Source organism: Danio rerio, chromosome 6 (genome assembly GCF_049306965.1).
Source record: "Danio rerio strain Tuebingen ecotype United States chromosome 6, GRCz12tu, whole genome shotgun sequence".
Taxonomy (NCBI): Eukaryota; Metazoa; Chordata; class Actinopteri; order Cypriniformes; family Danionidae; genus Danio; species Danio rerio.
The window spans coordinates 56,586,064-56,607,500 of record NC_133181.1 but is presented as its reverse complement, the minus strand read 5'-3'; the positions used below and the strand labels follow the sequence as shown (position 1 = coordinate 56,607,500).

General features: G+C 34.4%; 1 protein-coding gene across 11 annotated transcripts in view; it reads left to right on the top strand.

The window, feature by feature from the left end:
• The window catches only part of cacna2d2a (calcium channel, voltage-dependent, alpha 2/delta subunit 2a), a 584,267-nt gene that overhangs the window by 151,939 nt on the left and 410,891 nt on the right, over positions 1-21,437 (top strand). For 7 of the 11 annotated variants that reach the window (XR_012407349.1, XR_012407347.1, XM_073952940.1 and 4 more), the window contains 1 exon segment: positions 19,698-19,779. Coding sequence is in view for 8 of the 11 variants with exons in the window: in XM_009302716.5 (XP_009300991.2) it covers positions 19,698-19,779 (82 nt within the window). In the remaining 3 variants the exon portion in view is untranslated. 11 annotated transcript variants of the gene reach the window in all.

Genomic DNA, 21,437 nt, shown 5'->3' with positions numbered 1-21,437 from the left:
AACAGTGAGCTTAAAATTATTTTAATGTAGCAATCTGAACTAATCTAACTAATCTGAAATCTTTCTCTCTCAGTTTTGTCTCTGCACGCTGTCCATGGTGCTGAAAAGTGACTGTTTATCCACAAGTGCATGTGTGCAAGTGATGGAATTGTATAATTTGTTATAAAAATATATAAAAACTAATGCGGGCGACACGGTGACTCAGTGGTTAGCACTGTTGTCTGACAGCAAGAACGTTGCTGGTTCGAGTACTGACTGGGCCAGTTGGCATTTCTGTGTTGAGTTTGCATGTTCTGCTCGTGTTGTTGTGGCTTTCTCTGGGTGCTCCGGATTTCCCTACAGTCCAAAAACATGCGGTATAGCAGAATTGTATAAACTAATTGGTTGCAGTGTATAAATGTGCGTGATTTTCTGTGTATGAGTGTTTCCCAGTACTGGGTTACGGCTGGAAGGCTATCCGCTGTGTAAAACATATGCTGGAATAGTTGGCGGTTCATTCTGTTGTGGCGACCTCTGAAATTGAGACTTAGCCGAAGGAAAGTTAATATATGAAGTCTCTCTCAGTTTTTTGTCTCAGAGCGCTGTCCATGGTGCTGAAAAGTGACTGTACATACACAGTTGCATGTGTGCAAGTGAGGGTATTGTATAATTTTTTTAAAACGAATGCAGAAAAAATACGTTTATAGACTGTAAGAAGTGTCATCCATGCAAATAAAGTTTATTTTACATTATAAAACAAGCATTATATGTATTGCTTGTGTAGGGTGTGTTTGATTATTGCTGTACCTAGATCAGTATATGACTCTTGGACAAGAACTAGTGGACACTAAAGTTTCTTTTGCGATAGAGATGATTTTTTTTAATACTGAGCATAATAAAATAACTTGTCATATCTTCTGGAATTAATGTGAAGACTGTCGTATCTAACATGCTTCAGTTTTGTGATTGCTCTTGAATCTTTGCTATTCATAATCTGCCTTTCTGTTCAATGTGCAGTGAATTTGAAACCTGGCTTTTACTTCTGGTTTTGTGGTATTTAACCAGGGACATTGAGGATGGTTAGTGAGGCCACTTCAAAGACCAGAGATTGGACAGAGAACTTGTAAAAAGCAGGAGAGATGAGCCAGAGAGTGAGAGAAAGAGAGAAAGAATTGGCGCTTATCCTTTGGGTCCAGAACTGTTTTATTTCCACTACATTTTGCAATGTCTTGTTAAAAATCAAAGAATTGCCTAAAGTGACATTTAATTTTTTTTTTTAAGTTTTATTTACTAGCTAATAACCTTATCACATTACCTATAAAATGAAACTTCTGAACCTAATTATAGGAGCCTGATCGAAAATGCTTCAGTAAAGTACTTATTAATATTATAAGTGTTTTGATTGTTTTAAAATGGAATATTATACATTTGTTTGTCATATCTAAAATATATTATAAGAAATGCGAGAAATGTAATAAATATACATATGTTGACAATGCAAGCATATAATTTAGTGGTAGATCCTGACCTGACACTTTATAAAAGCGTTTGTACGATGGAGACATAAAGTATGACCAGGCACATTTTATAGCCTTGCTCATATAAAAGAGAAAGCCATCCGTGCTGGAGGTGTTGTCATTAGCAGTTAGCATCAGTGCTCCCTCACGCTCAAAACCTTTATTTCTCCCTCGGTGACCTTTTCTTGGTTGACACATTTCCCTCAGCAGCGTCTCTGTCCCCCGCAAACCATTTATTATCATCTCCTCCCAGATCTTTCATTACGAGCTCTGTAATCTAAACACGATTCTTTCTTCAGTTCCTGTGTATCTGAGAGTATCAGATCGATAGATTACAGGAAACTCCCTCAGTCAATTGTTCGTGCATTAGGGCTTTCTGAGGTCCTGGTGTTTATAATAACAGGGTTTGATTTGGTCTGCTTGATTATGATGGAAAAGCGTGAAGCAGTTCAGTGAGTCAAAAGTCCCTTTCACACAGTGATACCGGTAAATATCTGGAAAATTTCCGGAACGACTTTACCGGTATATTCAAAAAAGCGCTGTTCACACAGGCGAGGACGTTACGGAAATTTTCCGGAAAAGAGCATTCACACATCCATTCCAAAATACCGGTAAATTCTGACATCATTCACCACAAAATGAGCTTTAAACGGCTGCGCTAGTGCGCTTGTATTTGTAAACATTTGCCTAAATTACAAACTCTGTGGATGATCAATATTGTGAACAACTTTCGCAGGATCACTTTCGCATGTCGAGAAGTTCATAATATGTGCGTGTGCAGGCGCTCACAGGCACACGCAAAGCTTGAAGGTAAACAAACAACGGCTTATCATAAGCATCTCATCGATGATTATTTACACAGTTGGCATAAAGAAGAACATATAAACGTGATCTGACTAACTTCTAGCAGCTAAATGTGTCTGGAAAAATATTCAAAGGTTTTTATTCTCACAAACCGCGCGGACGTAAATGCGTCTGACTGTTGTAATTGGCTAAAGCAGACGTCTCACGTCAGCACGTTCTAGACGTGCACGCGCTTATTACGGTAAGCTTCCTTTTGCGTTCACACAGCGCAGCATTCCGGCAAATTGCCGGTAATGTTACAACTTCTCTTTCCGGAAAATAGCCAGAACGAATTTACCGTTTTTTTTTTAAAAAGGACCTGATCACACATACAACCTTTCCGGAAAATTGCCGGCAATTTTCCGGAAAGGTCTGTATGTGTGAAAGGGTCTAAAGTCTGATCGCTCCTAGGAAAAGGAGGAGGATCCCCCATTTGTAGTTTTTATTTGTGGGTTGATGTGATTTTAAGGATAATCTTAGCAAACCATTTAAAGATGTATTCATTTAATCCAGGATTTTACAAGTAAAGTGGTCAAAAAAAAAAGAGTTCAAACTATTACTTTTTTTTTGTAATTTCACAACAAAACACACTGTAAAAAAATCTTGCTGACTTTCTAGTTATCTCAACGTACATGATTCATTCATTCATTCATTCATTCATTTTTCTTCAGCTTAGTGCCTTTATTCATCAGTGGTTGCTACAGGGGAATGAACTGTCAACTTATCCTGTATATGTTTTACACAGTGGTTGCCCCTCCAGCTGCAACCCAGTACTGGGAAACACCCATACACTCTCACATTCGCACACATACAGTCAGGCCAATTTAGTTAATCCAATTTACCTAGCGCATGTGTTTGGACCTGTGGGGGAAACCGGAGCACCTGGAAGAAACCCACGCCAACAGGGGGAGAACATGCAAACTCAGAAGTGCCAACTGACCCAGTCAGAACTCGAACCAGCGACCTTTATGCTGTGAGGCGACAGTGCTTATCGCTGAGCCACTGTGTCGCCCTTACATCAATCAAACTATTAAGCTGTACTTTGTATAACCAAAGACTATAGAATACACAAGACATGTAACTCGTAACTGTCAATATGGTGAATAAAGCAGCGCCTATTAGTACAGGAGCCAATCAGCGATCGCTATATGGTGAATAAAGCCCGCCTTCTAGTACAGGAGTCAATCAGCAATCACTATAGAATGACACTTCTCTGGGGGAGGGGCTTGGACCAGATGTGAGTTTCTGCAGATTTTGTGTGATATGAACATTTAGAAATGAAACTTATGAGACAGTTGTTGTTTAATTTTATTGGTTATTCATAATATGAAATGTAATCGTAAGCTTGGCAAGTAGTTTCAGAGAATTTGATGTTTCCCCATTCAGACAGAATGCCCGAGCATACCGCCCGAGAGGCGTTTTAAAGATGACCGCCGAGTGAAATGACTTGCCTTAAAGGGACTTTGGTGTAACTTAAAAAAATAATTGAAACCTGATTAACTTGTTAAAATAAGTTAAAGCAACATAAAAAATATTTCTTTTTGTATGGTGCATAAATTAAAACAAATAATGTTAAGTTTTGGGAAAGGAGAAAAGGACACACACATATGTTTGTTTTAGTTAATTGTGAGGACATTCCATAGGATTCCATTGTTTTTATAATGTACAAACTGTATTTTCTTCTCCTACCCTATCCCTGAACCAAACCCTGTGTGCAAAGAACTGTGTGCAGTTTTACTTAAAAAAAAATAAAATAAAACAAGTTCTGTATTATTTTATAATCTTTTTGAGAAATTTAAACATCGGCAATGTCCTCATAATTCATCATCACTTTGTAATACCTGTGTAATAGCCATGTCATTATACACTTGCGCCCTGATGTCACAAAAACATGGACACACACACAGCACACAGCACACACACGCACAGGTTTGTTTTTGTGAATTGTAAGGACATTTCATGGGATGGCATTGTACTGTGCAAACTGTATTTTCTTCCCCTCCCCAATCCCGTATCCCGTTACCTTCACAGAGAGCTGTGTGCAATTGTACTTTTTCAAATAATAAAACAAATTCAGTACTTATACCCTTTTAGAGAAATGGGAACATCAGCAATGTCCTCATGATTCATCATCAATTTGTATTACCTGCCACGTCATTATACATTTCATACATTTGTGTCCTAATGTCACAAAAACATGAACACACGCACACATACACACACATATCTATGTGGATATATGTCATTGAAATTATGAAAAGTGATATTGTTATGCATTTAAGGACCATTTTATGTCACTGATTATGTACAGAAAAACAGCATAATAGTAAGAGCATAACAGCATACTAAGTCAATATTAAGTTAAACTTTGTATAACTTCAAATATGTCGTTAAAATCTTGATTAACTTGTTTTAATAAGTTTAAGAAACATAAAAAATGTTTATTGTCTTGATTTGCTTTTGTCCATACATTTTTTACAGTACAATAATTGAAGCAAATAATGCTATAAGTGTTGAGAAAAAGGCACAGACACAGGTATGTTTTTGTGAATTGTGGGCATGTTCCATAGGATTACATTGTATTATATAAACTGTATTTTCCACTCCTACCCAATCCCGTTACCAAACCTTCACAGGGAACTGTGTGCAATTTTAAAACAACCAAACAAATTCAGTATGATTTAGAAGCTCTTTGAGAAATGGAAACATCAGCAATGTTCTTATAATTCACCATAACTTTGTAATACCTGTGTAACGGTCATGTCTTTATACACATTTGTGTCTTGGTATGTCACAAAAAACGTGGAAAAACACACACAAATTTTTTAAACACAGATTTGAATGCAGCAGTTCGAAGGATTTATTAACAAATGCAAATCACCATCATTTATAATTGTATTATATTAACTGTATTTTCAATTCCTACCCAATCCCGTAACCAAACCTTCCCAGAGAACTGTGCAATTTTAAAATAACCAAACAAATTCACTATGATTTATAAGCTCTTTGAAAAATGGAAACATCAGCAATGTCCTCATAATTCACCATCACCTTGTAATACCTGTGTAATAGTCATGTCATCATACACATTTGTGTTTTGGTATGTCACAAAAACATGGAAACACACACACACACACACACACACACACACACACACAAACGCACACACACACACACACACACACACACACACACACACACACACACACACACACATTTTTCACAAAGATTTAAATGCAGCAATTTGAAGGATTAATATACAAATGCAAATCACCATCATTTATAATTGTATTATACAAACTGTATTATCTTCTCTTACCCAATCCCATAACCAAACCTTCACAGGGAACTGTGTGCAATTTTAAAATAACCAAACAAATTCAGTATGATTTATAAGGTCTTTGAAAAATGGAAACATCAGCAATGACCTCATAATTCACCATCACCTTGTAATACCTGTGTAATGGTCATGTCATTATACACATTTGTGTCCTGTTATTTCACAAAAAACATGGAAAAACACACACAAATTTTTCAAACACTGATTTGAATGCAGCAATTTAAAGGATTAATAAACAAATGCAAATCACCATCATTTATAATTTATGTTGCGTGGGTGTTGAGATCCTGATCTTTTAATAAATAATTGTGCAGCTTACATTGAATGCATTAATGCAGGCTAAACAAGTATTGACAGAAAACACCTTTAATAACCTAAGAAACCCTTCACATCCCGAATAACCTAACACAACTTCTTCCATCATCATTATATTTTACAGGAAAGCCTAAATGCTTTCATACATGTGATTTGAATGACGCGAGAGGTGATCTCTCTGCAAATTAAGGATTAATCAAATTACAGATTACAAATGAAGGAATCATTTCATCAAGGAATCATATATTAGATCAGATGACTGAGGCTGAGCTGTCAGCTAAATGTTGGTGACATTCATTTAGTCAATATATTGATTATTGTGACATGCCTGTATACATCGTTATGGAAAAACAATTTGGCACCACTTGACAGTTTTCAGTTTCTATGGATTTACAGTATTTTTTAGTTTTGGTTTGAGTACTAAACTACTAAAATGTGATCCTGTTATTAGTTTCTATTTGTGATTTTGATGAGGGAAATCTTAGCAAGTCATTTGATGATTTGTGTATGTTTACAGCTATATAAAAAAAATAAGGTTGAGTCAGGTAAAGTCCTGTCACTCCTGGAAAAGGATGATCCCATTAGTGGTTTTATTTGTGATTTGGCATCTTTTTAAAGGGGAAATCTTAGCAATCCATTTTGAAGATTTGTAGTTGCTCAAAAGATGTTGAGATGGCAGCAGGGCGAATTGACTTCCTTTAAAAAAATAGCTTGAGTGAATTGAATCTCTGCTGCCAAATGACATTTAACTTAACTGAATCAACCTCTAATGGATGTTTTGTAGCATGACACTAAACCAAAGTAGCCTGGAGATTGAATTGAGGTACAGTTACTGCAGCGTGTGCCTTCACTATCATTACTAGCACAGTAAGGTTTATGGATTTGAACACAGCAGTAAATATAATAGATATGTTTACATTGCATGCTTTGGGAGACCTTTTGTACATGCTTAGTCTGGGAATTAATCTATTTATTGGATTTATTAGGAATGCATTTGATTAAACCTATTTTGTTATGGCATTTTAATGAAATAAAATTCAAAATGCCATCTTTTTATTTTAAATTGGGATATGTAAACATTAGGTAAGCAGCTTACAGTTGAACGCCTCATTCACACTAGCAGTGACTTTGTACCTGCCTGTCACTCTAAGTGGTGTTGAAGTAAGTTGGCATTCCTATCTTAATGTTGCTTAGTTGTTTATAGTGATATTCACTGAGAGTGAATAAGTTGCAATATTTTAGTTTGGACCACAATAGCCAGTTCAGCATCATCGTGTTAATCGTACATGCTATACTGCATATATACACTATACAAGCTTTTTTTTTTTTTTTTTTACTAAATCAATTCCATGGCTGTCAAAATGCTTTCAGTAACATAAAACTGTAAATTTGTCTGTTTCTTACGTAATCATGTTTAGATTCAGACTTGCTCTGATTAGATGCTCTGAACATCTTGGGAATCACTTAAAACACCTTAGTAACACATTGGAAACCACTCAGAACACCTTAGCAACCACTTAGAACTCCTTGGAAATACATTGGAAAACACTTACCTTAGCAATCATCAAGAATACTGTAGAAACACCCTGAAAACTATTCTAAACACAGAAGCAACCACCTAGAACACATTACAAACACCTTGGAAACCACTCAGAGCACCTTAGCAACTACACAGAACACCTTAGAAACTCAATAGAAAACACTCATCTTGGCAACCATCTAGAATACCTTAAAACACACTGGAAACCACTTAGAACACTTTAGCAACCACCTAGAACACCTTACAAAGACCTTGGAAACCTCTCGGAACACCTTAGCAACCACTTAAAACACCTTACAAACACATTGGAAATCATTTAGAGCACCTTAGCAACTACACAGAACAACTTAAAAACTCACTGGAAAACACTCACCTTAGCAACCATCTAGAATACCTTAGGAACACCCTGGAAACCATTCTGAACTCTTTAGCAACCACCTAGAACACCTTAGAAACAGCTTGGAAACAAATTGGAACACCTTAGCAACCAATTAGAATGCCTTATAAATGCATTGGAAAACACTTACCTTAGCAACCATCTAAAATACCGTAAAACACCATGGAAACTATTCTAAACACTTTAGCAACCACCTAGAACACCTTAAAAACACATTGGAAACTATTTAGAACACTTTAGCAACCACACAACATCGTAGAAACACACTGGAAAACATTCACCTTAACAACTATGTAGGACACCTTAGAAACACCCTGGAAACCACTTAGAATACCATAGTCGCCACTTAGAAAACCCTAGAAACACCTTGGAAAACACATTCGGAACACCTTAGCAACCCACATACAAAAACATTCACCTTAGCAACCATGAAGAATACCTTGGAAACACCTTGGAAAACACTCAGAACACATTAGGAACACATTGGAAAACACTCATCTTAGCAACCATCTAGAACACCTTAGCAACACCCTGTAAACCACTTGAAACACATTAGCAACCACCTAGAACAACGCAGAAACATCTTGGAAATCCCTGTAAACATTTTAGCAACCATATAGAATACCTTTGCGCTTCTTAAAATAGTTTTCAAACATAATCAAAACACTTTGTTCATCCTTCAAAAAAGGATTTCATGCTATAATAAATAAAAACAAATAAATTTAATATAAATATAATATAAATTTCTCTCATGGAAAAGTAAAGCGGTGGTTTAACCGCATTAGATGACAGTTGTGGCTGTGTGGAGAAGTGTGTTTTCTGTTGCCGCTGATGTGACTCACTCTTCTGCTAATCTTTCTGTCCTTGTCATTCAAATGAAGCTGACATTTCACATTGACATTTTCTTTTTTCTGTGTTATCATTAAATGACAAATGAGCATGTTGCCGGGCTGATGGAGGAGATAGACGGCGAGAGGGTCGTGTTGTTACTGCCTTCTCTGAAACAGCAGTAATAGAGAGCGTAAATCTCTGAAATCGTGCGCCTCTATTTGTGGGTGTTTGAAGGCGTACTCGGTACTGAATGACGTTACGATTGCGTTTATGCATGCCATTACTTATCGAACGTCTTAGTCGATGTTTTTTTTAGTGCTTTTTACTCCATTCATGTACATTAAGATGTAGGTGCTAAAAGCCCCTAAAGCTATCAGTGTGTAAACATGCATGTGTGTGTTGAAGTGTGTGCGTAGGTGGGTGTGTGCGTTTGCTTATGTAGCTTTCCATTATCTTTGATCTTAGGGCTGAACTCTGAAACATGTTGAAGTATTTTGAATGCATCTCTCGTTTACTTTTTTAATGCATCTATAAGTATGTTGGGATTAGGGCTGGGCGATTTAGCAAAAAAAAAAATCTAGTTTTTTTTATGAAGTTTGACCGATTCACGATTTCGATTTAGAATTTATTTATTTTTATTGTGTTATTAGTGTTCTCAAAACATTACAACAACATGACTGAAGTAACACTCTCTTTAAAAGTAACTTAAAAAACCATCTGGTTAAGGAACATTGTATTTTTAATGGCCATGTCATACAAAAATCGATCAAGGTGTAAATAAATGTAAGACAAATTCACAAGTTAAATAGCATTGCTGAAAATTTGAATAAGAAATATTTGTGTAAATATTGCACTTGCAGGAATACAGAGGGTTTTTTGCAAGTTTTGCTGAGCCTAGGAAAGATTGGCTGATAGCTCGGCTTTGGCTTTGTCTTCTGATTAAATGACAGGTTGTAAAGCTGCTGCCTTTTTCTTAAAAACTGTAAAGCCTAATTTAACCCAATGTGTGAAGTTGTGAACGTATAGCAGGAGCAAATACAAGTACCAGATGTGTGTCTAATAAAAAATAATATATTTAATCTATATTTCTTTTTTCCCCCTTTTAAATACCAATCATTTGATGCGCTTTGCTCCACTTTCTGTATTATATGCTGCCTGATCTGTCTGGTTTTCAACTAGGTCAGCTAAATGACGTCATGGGGGTGGGTACTTTAATTTTCACTGCTACAGTCCCTAACCTCTACTCGTGTTCAAACCAAAATATCGGCGCGGTTTTTGACATGGCACGCTTTTACATCCTTCATACATGTTGATATCGAGTTTATCGACTTGATGAGGGAATATGTCTTGACAATCCACACAGACATGAAACAAGTAAAATCCTACATGACTTCACGCTTTAACAGGCAGTCAAGCAGGTCGCACACCAGAAGCGCCGCGACACGGCGCGCACATGACAGTTTAAACTATTACACACCAAACGTGCACGTTCGCATGATATTTAACATGAAACTAATCAGATGGTGCTCTGTGGGCCGGCTGAAATATGTACTGCTTCGTGAATCGTGGCTGGGCGGCGCCGGTGTGTGTCTAGAAACCTGTTTAGAATTCTAAAATCCATGGCGCTGCGTGATGCTGCGAGGCGCGTCACCGAGAGGCGCTTCTGGTGTGCATCCTGATTCCTGCTTTATATAGAGAGTGAACCAAAACGCATTGGTGCCATTATAATATATTAAATATATACATTTCTTAAAAATCGCAATTTCGTGATTTGATTCAAAATTAAATCGTCTTAAAACGTAAATTCGAATTAATCGAAAAAATCTGAAAAATCGCCCAGCCCTAGTTGGGATAATGGGATTTTGGCAATATTGCGATTAAATTTGACATCATATACATCGGGGGATTTAAGTATTGAACGAGTCACCATTTTTCTCAGAAAACATATTTCCAAAGGTGCTGTTGACTTGACATGTTCACCGGATGTTGGCAACAACCAGATTATTCCACATATGCAAAGAAAACAAATCTAATTAGTTTACAAATAAAGCTATATGTAATAAAAATAAATGACCCAGGGAATAAGTATTGAATACATGAAAGAAGGTGTAGAAAGGCAGTGAAAGCCCAGACAGCAACTGAAGTGTGAAGTAAACTGAAGCCCTTCCTCAGTGTAAATGGATATCAGCTGCTTCAGTCCCAACATCTCCATTATCAGGAGGATGAAGATGAAACCAGAGTGGACCTTTCAGGAAGACAATGATACAGAACACAGCCAAGAAACTCTCAAATGCTTTCAGAGAAAGAAAATCAAGCTGTAGAATGGCCCAGTCAAGCACCTGATCTGAATCCAATAGAGAATACAAAATAAAGATTAATTTTGACAAACAACTTTATTCTTCATTAGAGAGGCGTTTTTAAGCTGCCATCATCAAAAAAATCCTTCTATAACTATAAATTGTACTTCCTTAAATAATATGAATAATTGAAAATGCATGTAAACGGGATCAAGAGCTTTGATCCTGAGATGTTATATTGCCATTAAGGCCCAACTCTGATTATTGGAAAGAATTACATTAATTGTGCTCATGTGAATTTAGTCAGTCAGTCATTTTCTTGTCGGCTTGGTCCCATTATTAATCCGGGGTCGCCACAGCGGAATGAACTGCCAACTTATCGAGCAAGTTTTTACGCAGTGGATGCTCTTCCAGCCACAACCCATCTCTGGGAAACATCCACACACACAATCACATACACACTCATACACTACGGACAATTTAGCCTACCCAATTCACCTGTATGTCTTTGGACTGTGGGGGAAACCGGAGCACCCGGAGAAACCCATGCAAACGCAGGGAAAACATGCAAACTCCACACAGAAACGCCAACTGAGCCGAGGCTCAAACCAGCGACCTTCTTGCTGTGAGGCGACAGCACTACCTACTGCGCCACTGCTTCGCCGCGAATATAGTCAATATTCCCAAAAGTTTAGATCATCACCGTTTATAACAACTGAACAAACTGATTAAATTCAGGACGTCTGTTGTATATCTGGATGTTTTAATGCAATGAAAAGAACTTTCAGAAATGCTTACAGGGATTACAGAAGTCTGCTTTCTATAGCTACTAACATGATTCTATACTTACATGAAACAAGGATAAAAATACTTGTTTAACAAATGTGAATAAATACTGTGATAGATATTGTATTCATTGTTTGTTCATGCTAGTAAATTACCTAACATTATAATAAATTAATATTGCTAAGCTTTACCAAATATTTAATCAAACAGCAACTGATCCAATGTCATTTTCAGTTCTCACAATTTTTCAAGAGCAAAATTACTGTATGATGATAAAACATGTTTTGTCACGTTAGCGTGATCTAAAACAATAACAAAATGGGAACAAAAAGATTGCGTATTCAAGTTCAGATTTATATACAGTGCATAAACATAAAACAAGGTGTTCAAAGTACAAATAAACCACAAAACCAGAAACTAAAACAGAGACAAGGCTCAGGAAACAAAACTCGAAAAACTAGACTAAGCAAAAATAAAAGAACAGGATCAGGAAACAACGAACTAGGAATACAAGACTTACTGAGTACTGGGACAACACAGACAAGGAAGACAAACGACGCGATGATAAACAACGGTGGAATGATGGAATATATAGTCCAGATAATCAACGGTAACACAGAACAGATGTGATAACAGGTCAGTGTATATGTTCCCGTGTATGCGCGTGGTACGTATGGAATTGTAGTCTTTCCTGGGACGCTGTAGTGCCTACTGAGTCCTGGTGCACTACAGCGCCCTCAGGTGGTCACTGACGGATGTGACAGTTTTCTGCTAAAAGTGAAGGGTTAATATAAAAAAATACTTTCATTAATATAAATTTCAGTATGTTTGTCACAAAATCATGTGATTTAAATCGCAGACGTTTCCCAATTGTTCTCAACTATGGCTGCATTTACACTGCACTGTTTAAGTGACTCAATTCCGATATGTTTCTCCCATGTGGCACAGATCGGATATGGCCAATGTACGTGTAAGCAGGAACAAATCACATGGATTCCGATTTACTCAAATCAGATTCAGGCCTTGTTCATATGTAGAAATTTATCCGATATATATCGATCTGTGTTCTCGTGTCTGCAGTGGAAGCAGGTAGATCGGATATTCACCTGTCAATGAGAGTCGCGCGTCATTAAAAACCGTGGCGGATGACGTCAAGTCTGACACTTTCATTTCAGAACAGACTTCAGCAGAGTCCCAAACCTTAAATCTCACACACGAGGTCTAAAACAGCTTTCATATTGTCATATAGCACAGGTATTTAAGCATGTTAGGGAGAGTGAGAGAGCGCAATGTCCGCCACGTGACCAAAATAAATTAATATAAAACTAGTGCATCTACATCACGTGCATAAATCACTCCATGAACATTACATTAAGATGCCTAAAGGTTTAAAAAAGCCTATATATCAAAAGAAGATGGACAAATGAGAACCGTTCTGTCATAAACTATAGTAAAACATCTCGTCAAAAGCTGTAAAGAGATTACATATAGGAATATAGGAGAGAGCACTCTTTATTTATCAGCTGTTAGTCATCGCCCGCTCTATGTTTTCCTGGTCATTTCGTCTTTGCCGTGTGCTGTGTAAATGCAGACGATCGTATACGAGTCTCTTTTAAAAGATGATGTAAGCAGATCATCAAAAAAAATCGGATACAGTCACAAAATTGGAATTGAACATCAAGATCTGCAGTGTAAATGCAGCCTATGTTTCAAATGTGAGGTAGACATTGACACAGTGATGCATGTAAAGTGCTCAGCTTATGTGAATATACCCCATTTTGAAAACTAATATTTTTATACATTTCTCAGTGAATATGGGTAATATGTTCTGTGAATAATGCACCAATATATATTTAGAAATGGAAAGATAATACATTTAAATTCATGCAAAATATTGCAAAAAAAAAAAAAAAGACAAAAGATTTCAACAAAATGGTATCTATTTTTTGTTTCTCTTGATTTATGCTATTTCTTTTTTTAAATGTAATATTTTTCCCTAACATAAATTCAGGCTACAAATTTTTGAACCATTATTGTAAGTTATATTGTTAGATTAGCTCCAGATTTGGCTTCAGTACTGACTAAACTAATGTATATGCACAAATATAATATTGTAAAGCATCCTAAAGAAAATATTAATTTGAATGAGAGATTTTCGGGGGTGTACTCATATATGCTGAGCCATGTATTTTGGGATTGCAACAATATCAAAATGTAGTGTAAAGAGATTAACAAAACGATTAAAAAAATTATTGTAAAGACTTTTGCTTTGTTTCCAAAGGTATGCCTTTTGAATTATACAGGAACTGTGTCTTTATTATGATAAACAATGTGTATTGAATTTTTGTATATACTTGGCCAAAAAATGATGAATAAATCATGGTCAACTGCTCAAATACCTTCAGTCATTATGTGAATCGGATGTCCAGATCAAAGATCTGAGGTGTAATTCTAAGATCTGAGGTGTTCTGGCACAATTTTTCATCCCTCTAGAATTTTCTTGAGGGTGCTTAGTGATTGTCTTTCTAAATTTGGTTTATAATTAAATTTTATTGTTGTCTTTGCTTTTGAGCATTTGAATGTCTAACAAAAACTGCTGTACTTGTGTTACGAGATACTAGTACCACTGTTGTTCTTTTTAAATTTTTAAATAAAAAAAGAAAACAAACACAATGCAGACGTTTATGCCTATGTCAAGATTATTTATGTTCGGTAGAGTGATTAAAACGATGACAGAAGTTTCATTTTAGGCCTCACCACCCCTTTAAATCCACACGACAAGCCTCAAAGTTGCAACGCTAAAGCCTGAGCTCATTGACATCTGTGTTTGTATAGCAGCGTACAGAGCGTTTCTGGCCTAAGACAGCGTTTTTCTTACCTTCTGCTCTGGATCCATCTCTGTTCTGCTGAATCTCATTGTGTTAAGAGCTTTAGGAGCTGCAGGCTGATATACAGCTCTGATCGCTTCATTCGGGTTTGGCCCAGTTAGCAAGTGTTGATGCTGCTTAGGGAGGCACTTCTGTCAGAACCGGCCTTTCTTTATCATTCGGCTCCTTAAACATCCACTCTTACCTGCCAACAGACGAGCAGATGCTGCCAGAGAGAAAGAGAGAAACACTGGATGAATCTCCAAGGCTAGTGATTAAAGTCCAGATCAATCCAACTTCAGCCAGTTTACCTTTTTTTAAAGCCATAGTTCACACAACACAGTAAACGTTCTGTTATTGTCGTCTCATCCCATGATGAAACAATGTTTATATTCAAAGTGTTTGCCCCTTACTGATTTCTTATTTTTTTTGCATGTTTGTCGCAGACTAATTCAAAGTAGTCAAAGAAAACCCAATTAACACATCATGCAGTTTTTAAACAAAGTTTTCATTCAAATGTGTCTTTAAATAATAATCTGGTCACTTTTGTAATGACTATAATTTAATTGAATAAAGGCTTGGTCTTTTGAGGCTAATAATAAAAGTAATGCATTGAACTGTACAATGGTGTGTAGAGTTCTATTCTATTCTATATTCTGTTCTTATTCTATTTAGTTATATTCTATTCTGTTATATTTTATTCTATTCTATAATTCATTCATGTTTTATTCTATTCTGTTCTGTTCTGTTCTATTCTATTCTATTCTATTCTGTTCTGTTGTTGTTCTATTCTATTTTTCTATTCTATTCTGTTATGTTCTATGCTTATTCTGTTCTATTCTGTTGTAATTCATTCATTCATTTTCTTTTCGCCTAAGTCCCTTTATTAATCTGGGGTGGCTACAGTGGAATGAACTGCCAACTTATCCAGCATATGTTTTACACAGCAAATGGCCTTCTAGCTGCAACCCATCACTGGAAAACATTCATACACACACATACACTACAGACAATTTAGCTTACCCAATTCACCCATAGCGCAAGTGTTTAGACTTGTGGGGGAAACCGGAGAATCCGGAGGAAACACGGGGAGAACATGCAAACTCCACACAGAAACGCCAACTGACCCAGCCGAGGCTCGAATCAGCGACCTTTTTGCTGTAAGGTAACAGCACTACCTACTGCGCCACCGCGTCTCCCCTATTCTATTCTATTCTATTTTATTCTATATTCAGTTCTGTTCTTATTCTGTTCTATTTTGTTCTGTTCTATTCTATTCTTATTCTAGTCGGTTCTTATTCTCTTCTATTGTATTCTATTCTATTATTCTGTTCTGTTCTTTATTTTGTTCTATTCTATTCTATTTTGATTTTTTCTATTCTGTAGTCTATTCTATAGTCTATTCGATAATCTGTTCTTATACTATTCTATTCTATTCTAGTCTGATTTATTCTATTCTATTCTATAGTCTATTCCATATTCTGTTCTTATTTTATTCTATTCTATTCTAATTTGTTTTATTATATTCTGTTCTTATTCTATTCTATTTTGTTCTATTCTAATCTATTCTATTCTATTATGTTCTGTTCTGTTCTATAAATAATTATGTTTTATTCTATTGCATTCTATTTTGTTCACACACTTTCAGAAATAAAGGTATGTGAGCTGTCACTGGGGTGGTACTGTACCTTTTCAAAAGGTACACATTTGTACTCAAATGGTACATATTGGTACCTCAATTGTATATATTAGTACCCAAAAATTTTTAGAGGAACACTTTTGTATTTTTTAAGTACTAATATGTAGCCTTGAGGTAATAATATGGACCATTTAGTTACAATTTTTTATCTTTGAAAAGGCACCACCCCAGTGACAGCTCATATACCTTTTATATCTGAGAGTGTACATTCTATTATGTTCTGCTCTATATTCTTTTTTGTCTTGTCCTTTTCTATTCTATTCTATTCTATTCTATTCTATTCTATTCTATTCTATTCTATTCTATTCTATTCTATTCTATTCTATTCTATTCTAATCTATTTAGTTCTGTTGTTATTCTATTCATTTTTTTCTATTCTGTTATATTCTATTCTTCATCACTTTATTCTATTCTATTCTATTTTATTCTATTTTGTTCTTATTCTATTCTATTTTGTTCTATTCTATGCTATTCTATATTCTGTTCTGTTCCTATTCTATTCTATTCTATTCTATTCTATTCTATTCTATTCTATTCTGTTCTGTTCTGTTCTGTTCTGTTCTGTTCTGTTCTGTTCTGTTCTATTCTATTCTATTCTATTCTATTCTATTCTATTCTATTCTATTCTATTCTATTCTATTCTATTTTATAATTAGCTGCCAAACCAGAAACAAGAGAATTGGGCTTTCAGAGGAATCTGTCTCTCTCGCACATATTCTTAGCAAATAGTATATTTATTTTTAAAACACAATATTAAATAGCTGGGTTCAGTCATTCTTATCAAGTAAATGTATAACCGTACGTTCACACCGAAAGCGGCGAGAGCGTCCAAGGTCGCTCTGGCCGCCCTGGCGACAACGCTGACTGCCTTCAGCCCCGGCGGCGAGAGCGTCAAAACTCGCTACATTGATCTCATATTTAAAGGAGCCGTTGCAGCATATCAGTTACATTCCTGCACAAGGCATGTTTTTAGCGTGAAAATGTTGCGCACTTTTTTATCAAATTCATATAACAATGGAAGATCAAGTTGCGTGTGGTGTGGCTTTGCTCTATTTATCCAATATGTGTCCATATGTCTGAAATATCCTGAAGCAGCAGTACTGTTTTGTACTGTCACATCGCGTGAGATTCCCACTTTTTAAAGATAAATTTATATAACATTAATGAACATCAGTAACTCGCCAGTGACTTATTTAATGTATGTTCCTGTAAGAAAACATTGTAAATAATTGGAAATCCGGCGACCGCAATAATCAAACCCTTGGGAACAACTGTGGTCGGAACCAAAGTTCACAGGTCTGTGTTCCCTGAACTGCTATCAAGCGGTGGACGTCTTCATTCTGATTGCTTGCCGCCGAAACGCGTCATAGCTCATTACCATAAAGTTGACTTCATTTCAACTCTCCTCGACGCTCACGCCGGCGAAGACGCGCCGCTCTGCTCCTCGCCGCTTATCGTCGCCTATCGCCGCCGGCTCTCATTGAAAATGAATGACTTCCGGCTACTTTGACGCTCTCGCCGCTTTCGGTGTGAACGTACGGTAACACTGCTCAGTCAGAAACACAAAACACACACACACACACACACACACACACACACACACACACACACACACACACACACACACACACACACATGCAGGATTTCTTTAGGGCTATTCTAAGGCTGTTTAACACAGATAAGGTTTATTTTTGACCTCGGGCTGTGGTTGCAAATCTCTGACCATTAGACTGGAGCAGATAAAACTGTAACAGGCTTTGTGTGACACTGCTGAAATTCCCCTGTAATGTTTCCCACACCTCATGACTGCAGATGTGCTCTAGCAGATATTAATGCTTTTCATTAAATGTCACACTGTCTGTAAATCAGTATATGAATACAGAGCAATAATTGGCTGTGTTCAGATCGCTTACTGTAACATTGTGAATATTATGCCCAATGAAATGGCTCAGAGAGCAATGTTTTCAAGGCGTTAAAACATTGCAGTGCATTAGATGACCTTAAAGCTAATAGAGGGGCACTGAAAGCCACTAAACTCCAATTTCAGTTTCAATAAAGTCTTTAATGTTGGTATTTTGCAGCATTTAACTTGTAAAAAATTATAATAAATTAAAGTGAAAGGTTGACACTTATTCAAGGTCACAGGGTCTCAGTTTGTAAAGTAAAATCAGCTATTTATTTTTCATTAAAGCTTTCTGAATTCTGATTCACTTTTAAATGACTTGAAAACTCCTGCCGTTTGTGTCAAAAAATACTGTTTTTGGTCTTCATCTATCTGGATTTTTTTCTAACCTGATTTGTAATAACTTTGACGTTCTAAACTCTAAATGGTACTAATAATCTACTTTAACAAAACATTGACTTTGACTTAATCAGTCTTTTTGATTTTATTTCATTTAAATGTATTGTAATACTTTAACATTTATTGTAATTAAATATTATTAAGTAATTTATAATATTTTCCATGATTCTCATTTGCACCTTGTCTACTCCTGGATAGAAACATTAGCATATTTTATTTTATTTATTTATTTTTTTTTGTTTTATTTAATTTCAAAATTGTGTTTTATTTTATAAAACATTTTTCTTTGATTTTTTAAATTCATATTTTATTTTAATTTGTTTAGTATTTTATTAAACTTTTGTATTTTATTTTCATATTATTTGTATTTTTTTATTTGAATATGTATTTTATTTTATTAAAAGTTTGTATTTTAACAATTAATTATTTTTTATTTGTATTGTATTTTATTTAATAATTTTTTTTATTTAAAATGTTTATTTTGTTTCATTTTAAATTTGTATTTTATCTTTAATTTGTATTTTATTTTATTGAACTTGTATTTTAACATTTTTTATTTATTTTATTTTAAATTTAGTTTTTAATTTTATTTTACATTTAGTATTTTATTTTACATTTTTTTATTTAATTTAAAATGTTATTTTGTTTAATTTAAAATTTGTTGTTTATCTTTAATGTGTATTTAATTCTATTTAAATTTAATGTTTTATTTAAAAAAATATATTGTTTAAAATTTTTATTTTATTATATATTTTATTTTGTATTTTTATTTAATTTTTCCACTTCTAGACAACTGGAAAAAATAGCTTTTTTATTTTTAATTTTCAATATTAATGCATTTAGTTTTGTTAATTGAACAGTACAACCTCTTCATTAGCTGCTCACTATATAGGTCAGCTTGTGAATGCATTGTGATACATCCACTATGTGATATTGATCAGCTCTGGTTTACTCTTGTTAACCTGTGTTTTCTGTATCTAACAGGATGATGCACTGGGCAGGTCGTATAGAGAAGGAGCTGGAGAAAGTGCTTCAGCTGGTCACCGGAGGCCAACAAATGAGAGCCGTAAGTCTACATCTACAAACTGTTTTCCGCTGTTATTCTGCTCTACATGGAAAAATATTGTGGAGTTGCTAAGCTTAGGGCAAAGGCGTCTCTGTTCAGCACATCAGTGTGGAAGAGACCATAATGATCACACTCTATTATTTACCTTTGTTGTGGCGCCTCAGGAACAAGCTTTAACTTGTTTATGATGTTATGATAACGGTGGTTGCATAAGATGATTACAGTAATAGTAGTGGATTTTTTTTGGTCGTTTCAGTATAGTGACATTTCATAACATTCATTTTCTGTTGACAGCGGTCACACAGTCTTGAGCGCTAAGCAATAATTTCATGGTGGTTTCTCAAAGCCTGAAATGTGCTGTTTGTAGGGCCCTGCGATTCTTGCAAAGTGGAAAATGTGGACTGAATCACGGAATTCAATCAGAAATATGAAATTTAATGTATGATGTCATGAAGTGTGAATTTTAGACAGAGAAATGACAAGCTTTAAGATTAATTTTGGAGAAATTTATAATGACAGAAGTATTTTATAATTGCACAGTAGAGTGTTCTTCGAAAATCTGTATTAATATTGTATTAATATTAATAGTATTAATAAAATAATAATAATAATAAAAATAAATAAATAATGATTATTATTATTATTTTAAAAATAACTAATAATCATAATCATAAGACATTTCTGATGACATAAGTATTTTATAATTGCACAGTAGAGTGTTCTTTGAAAAGATGTATTAATATTATTATTAATACTAATAGTATTATTCATAATAAAAAGAATAATAATATAAATAATAATAATAATAATTATTATTATTATTATTATTTTTAATAACTAATAATCATAGTCATACTACCCGTAATAATAGTAATACAAAAATAAAATAAAATAATAATATTGATAGAACAATACTACTACTGCTATTAATGATCATAATCATATGATATTATAAAATTGTATAATTATAATAATAACAATGCCAATAATAATAATAATAATAATAATAATAATAATAACAATAAGAATAATAAAAGTAATCATAATAATATTAGTAATAAATTTAATAATAATATAAATAAATTAAATAATAATAACAGTGATAATAATTAAAGAAGTATTATCAATAATAATAATAATAATAATAAAATTAATAATAATAATAATAATAATAATAATAATAATGATAATCATAAAAATATTAATAATTATAGAAGTAATAATATCAATTAACTTAAAGATAAGAATAACAAAACTAGAAATACTACCACTACTATTAATAATAGTAATAATAGTAATAACAAAAACAACAACAATGATAATTAACGATAATAATAAACTTACTACTACTACTACTACTGCTACTACTACTCATAATAATAATAATAACAAAGCTATAAATACTTCTACCACCATTCCTACTACTACTACTAATAATATAAATAATAATAATGCTAATGATAATATAAATAAAAGCAATAATAATATTGATAATAATAATAAACATAATAATGATTATTATAGCTGCAATATAAAACATAACTGTTCTTACATGATTTATTTTTTTATGGTTTTTAAATATAATTTTTGATTTTATTTTTGTTATTTATGAAAGGCTTATTGCATAGAAAGTTGACTAAAGAATTAAATTAGCATGA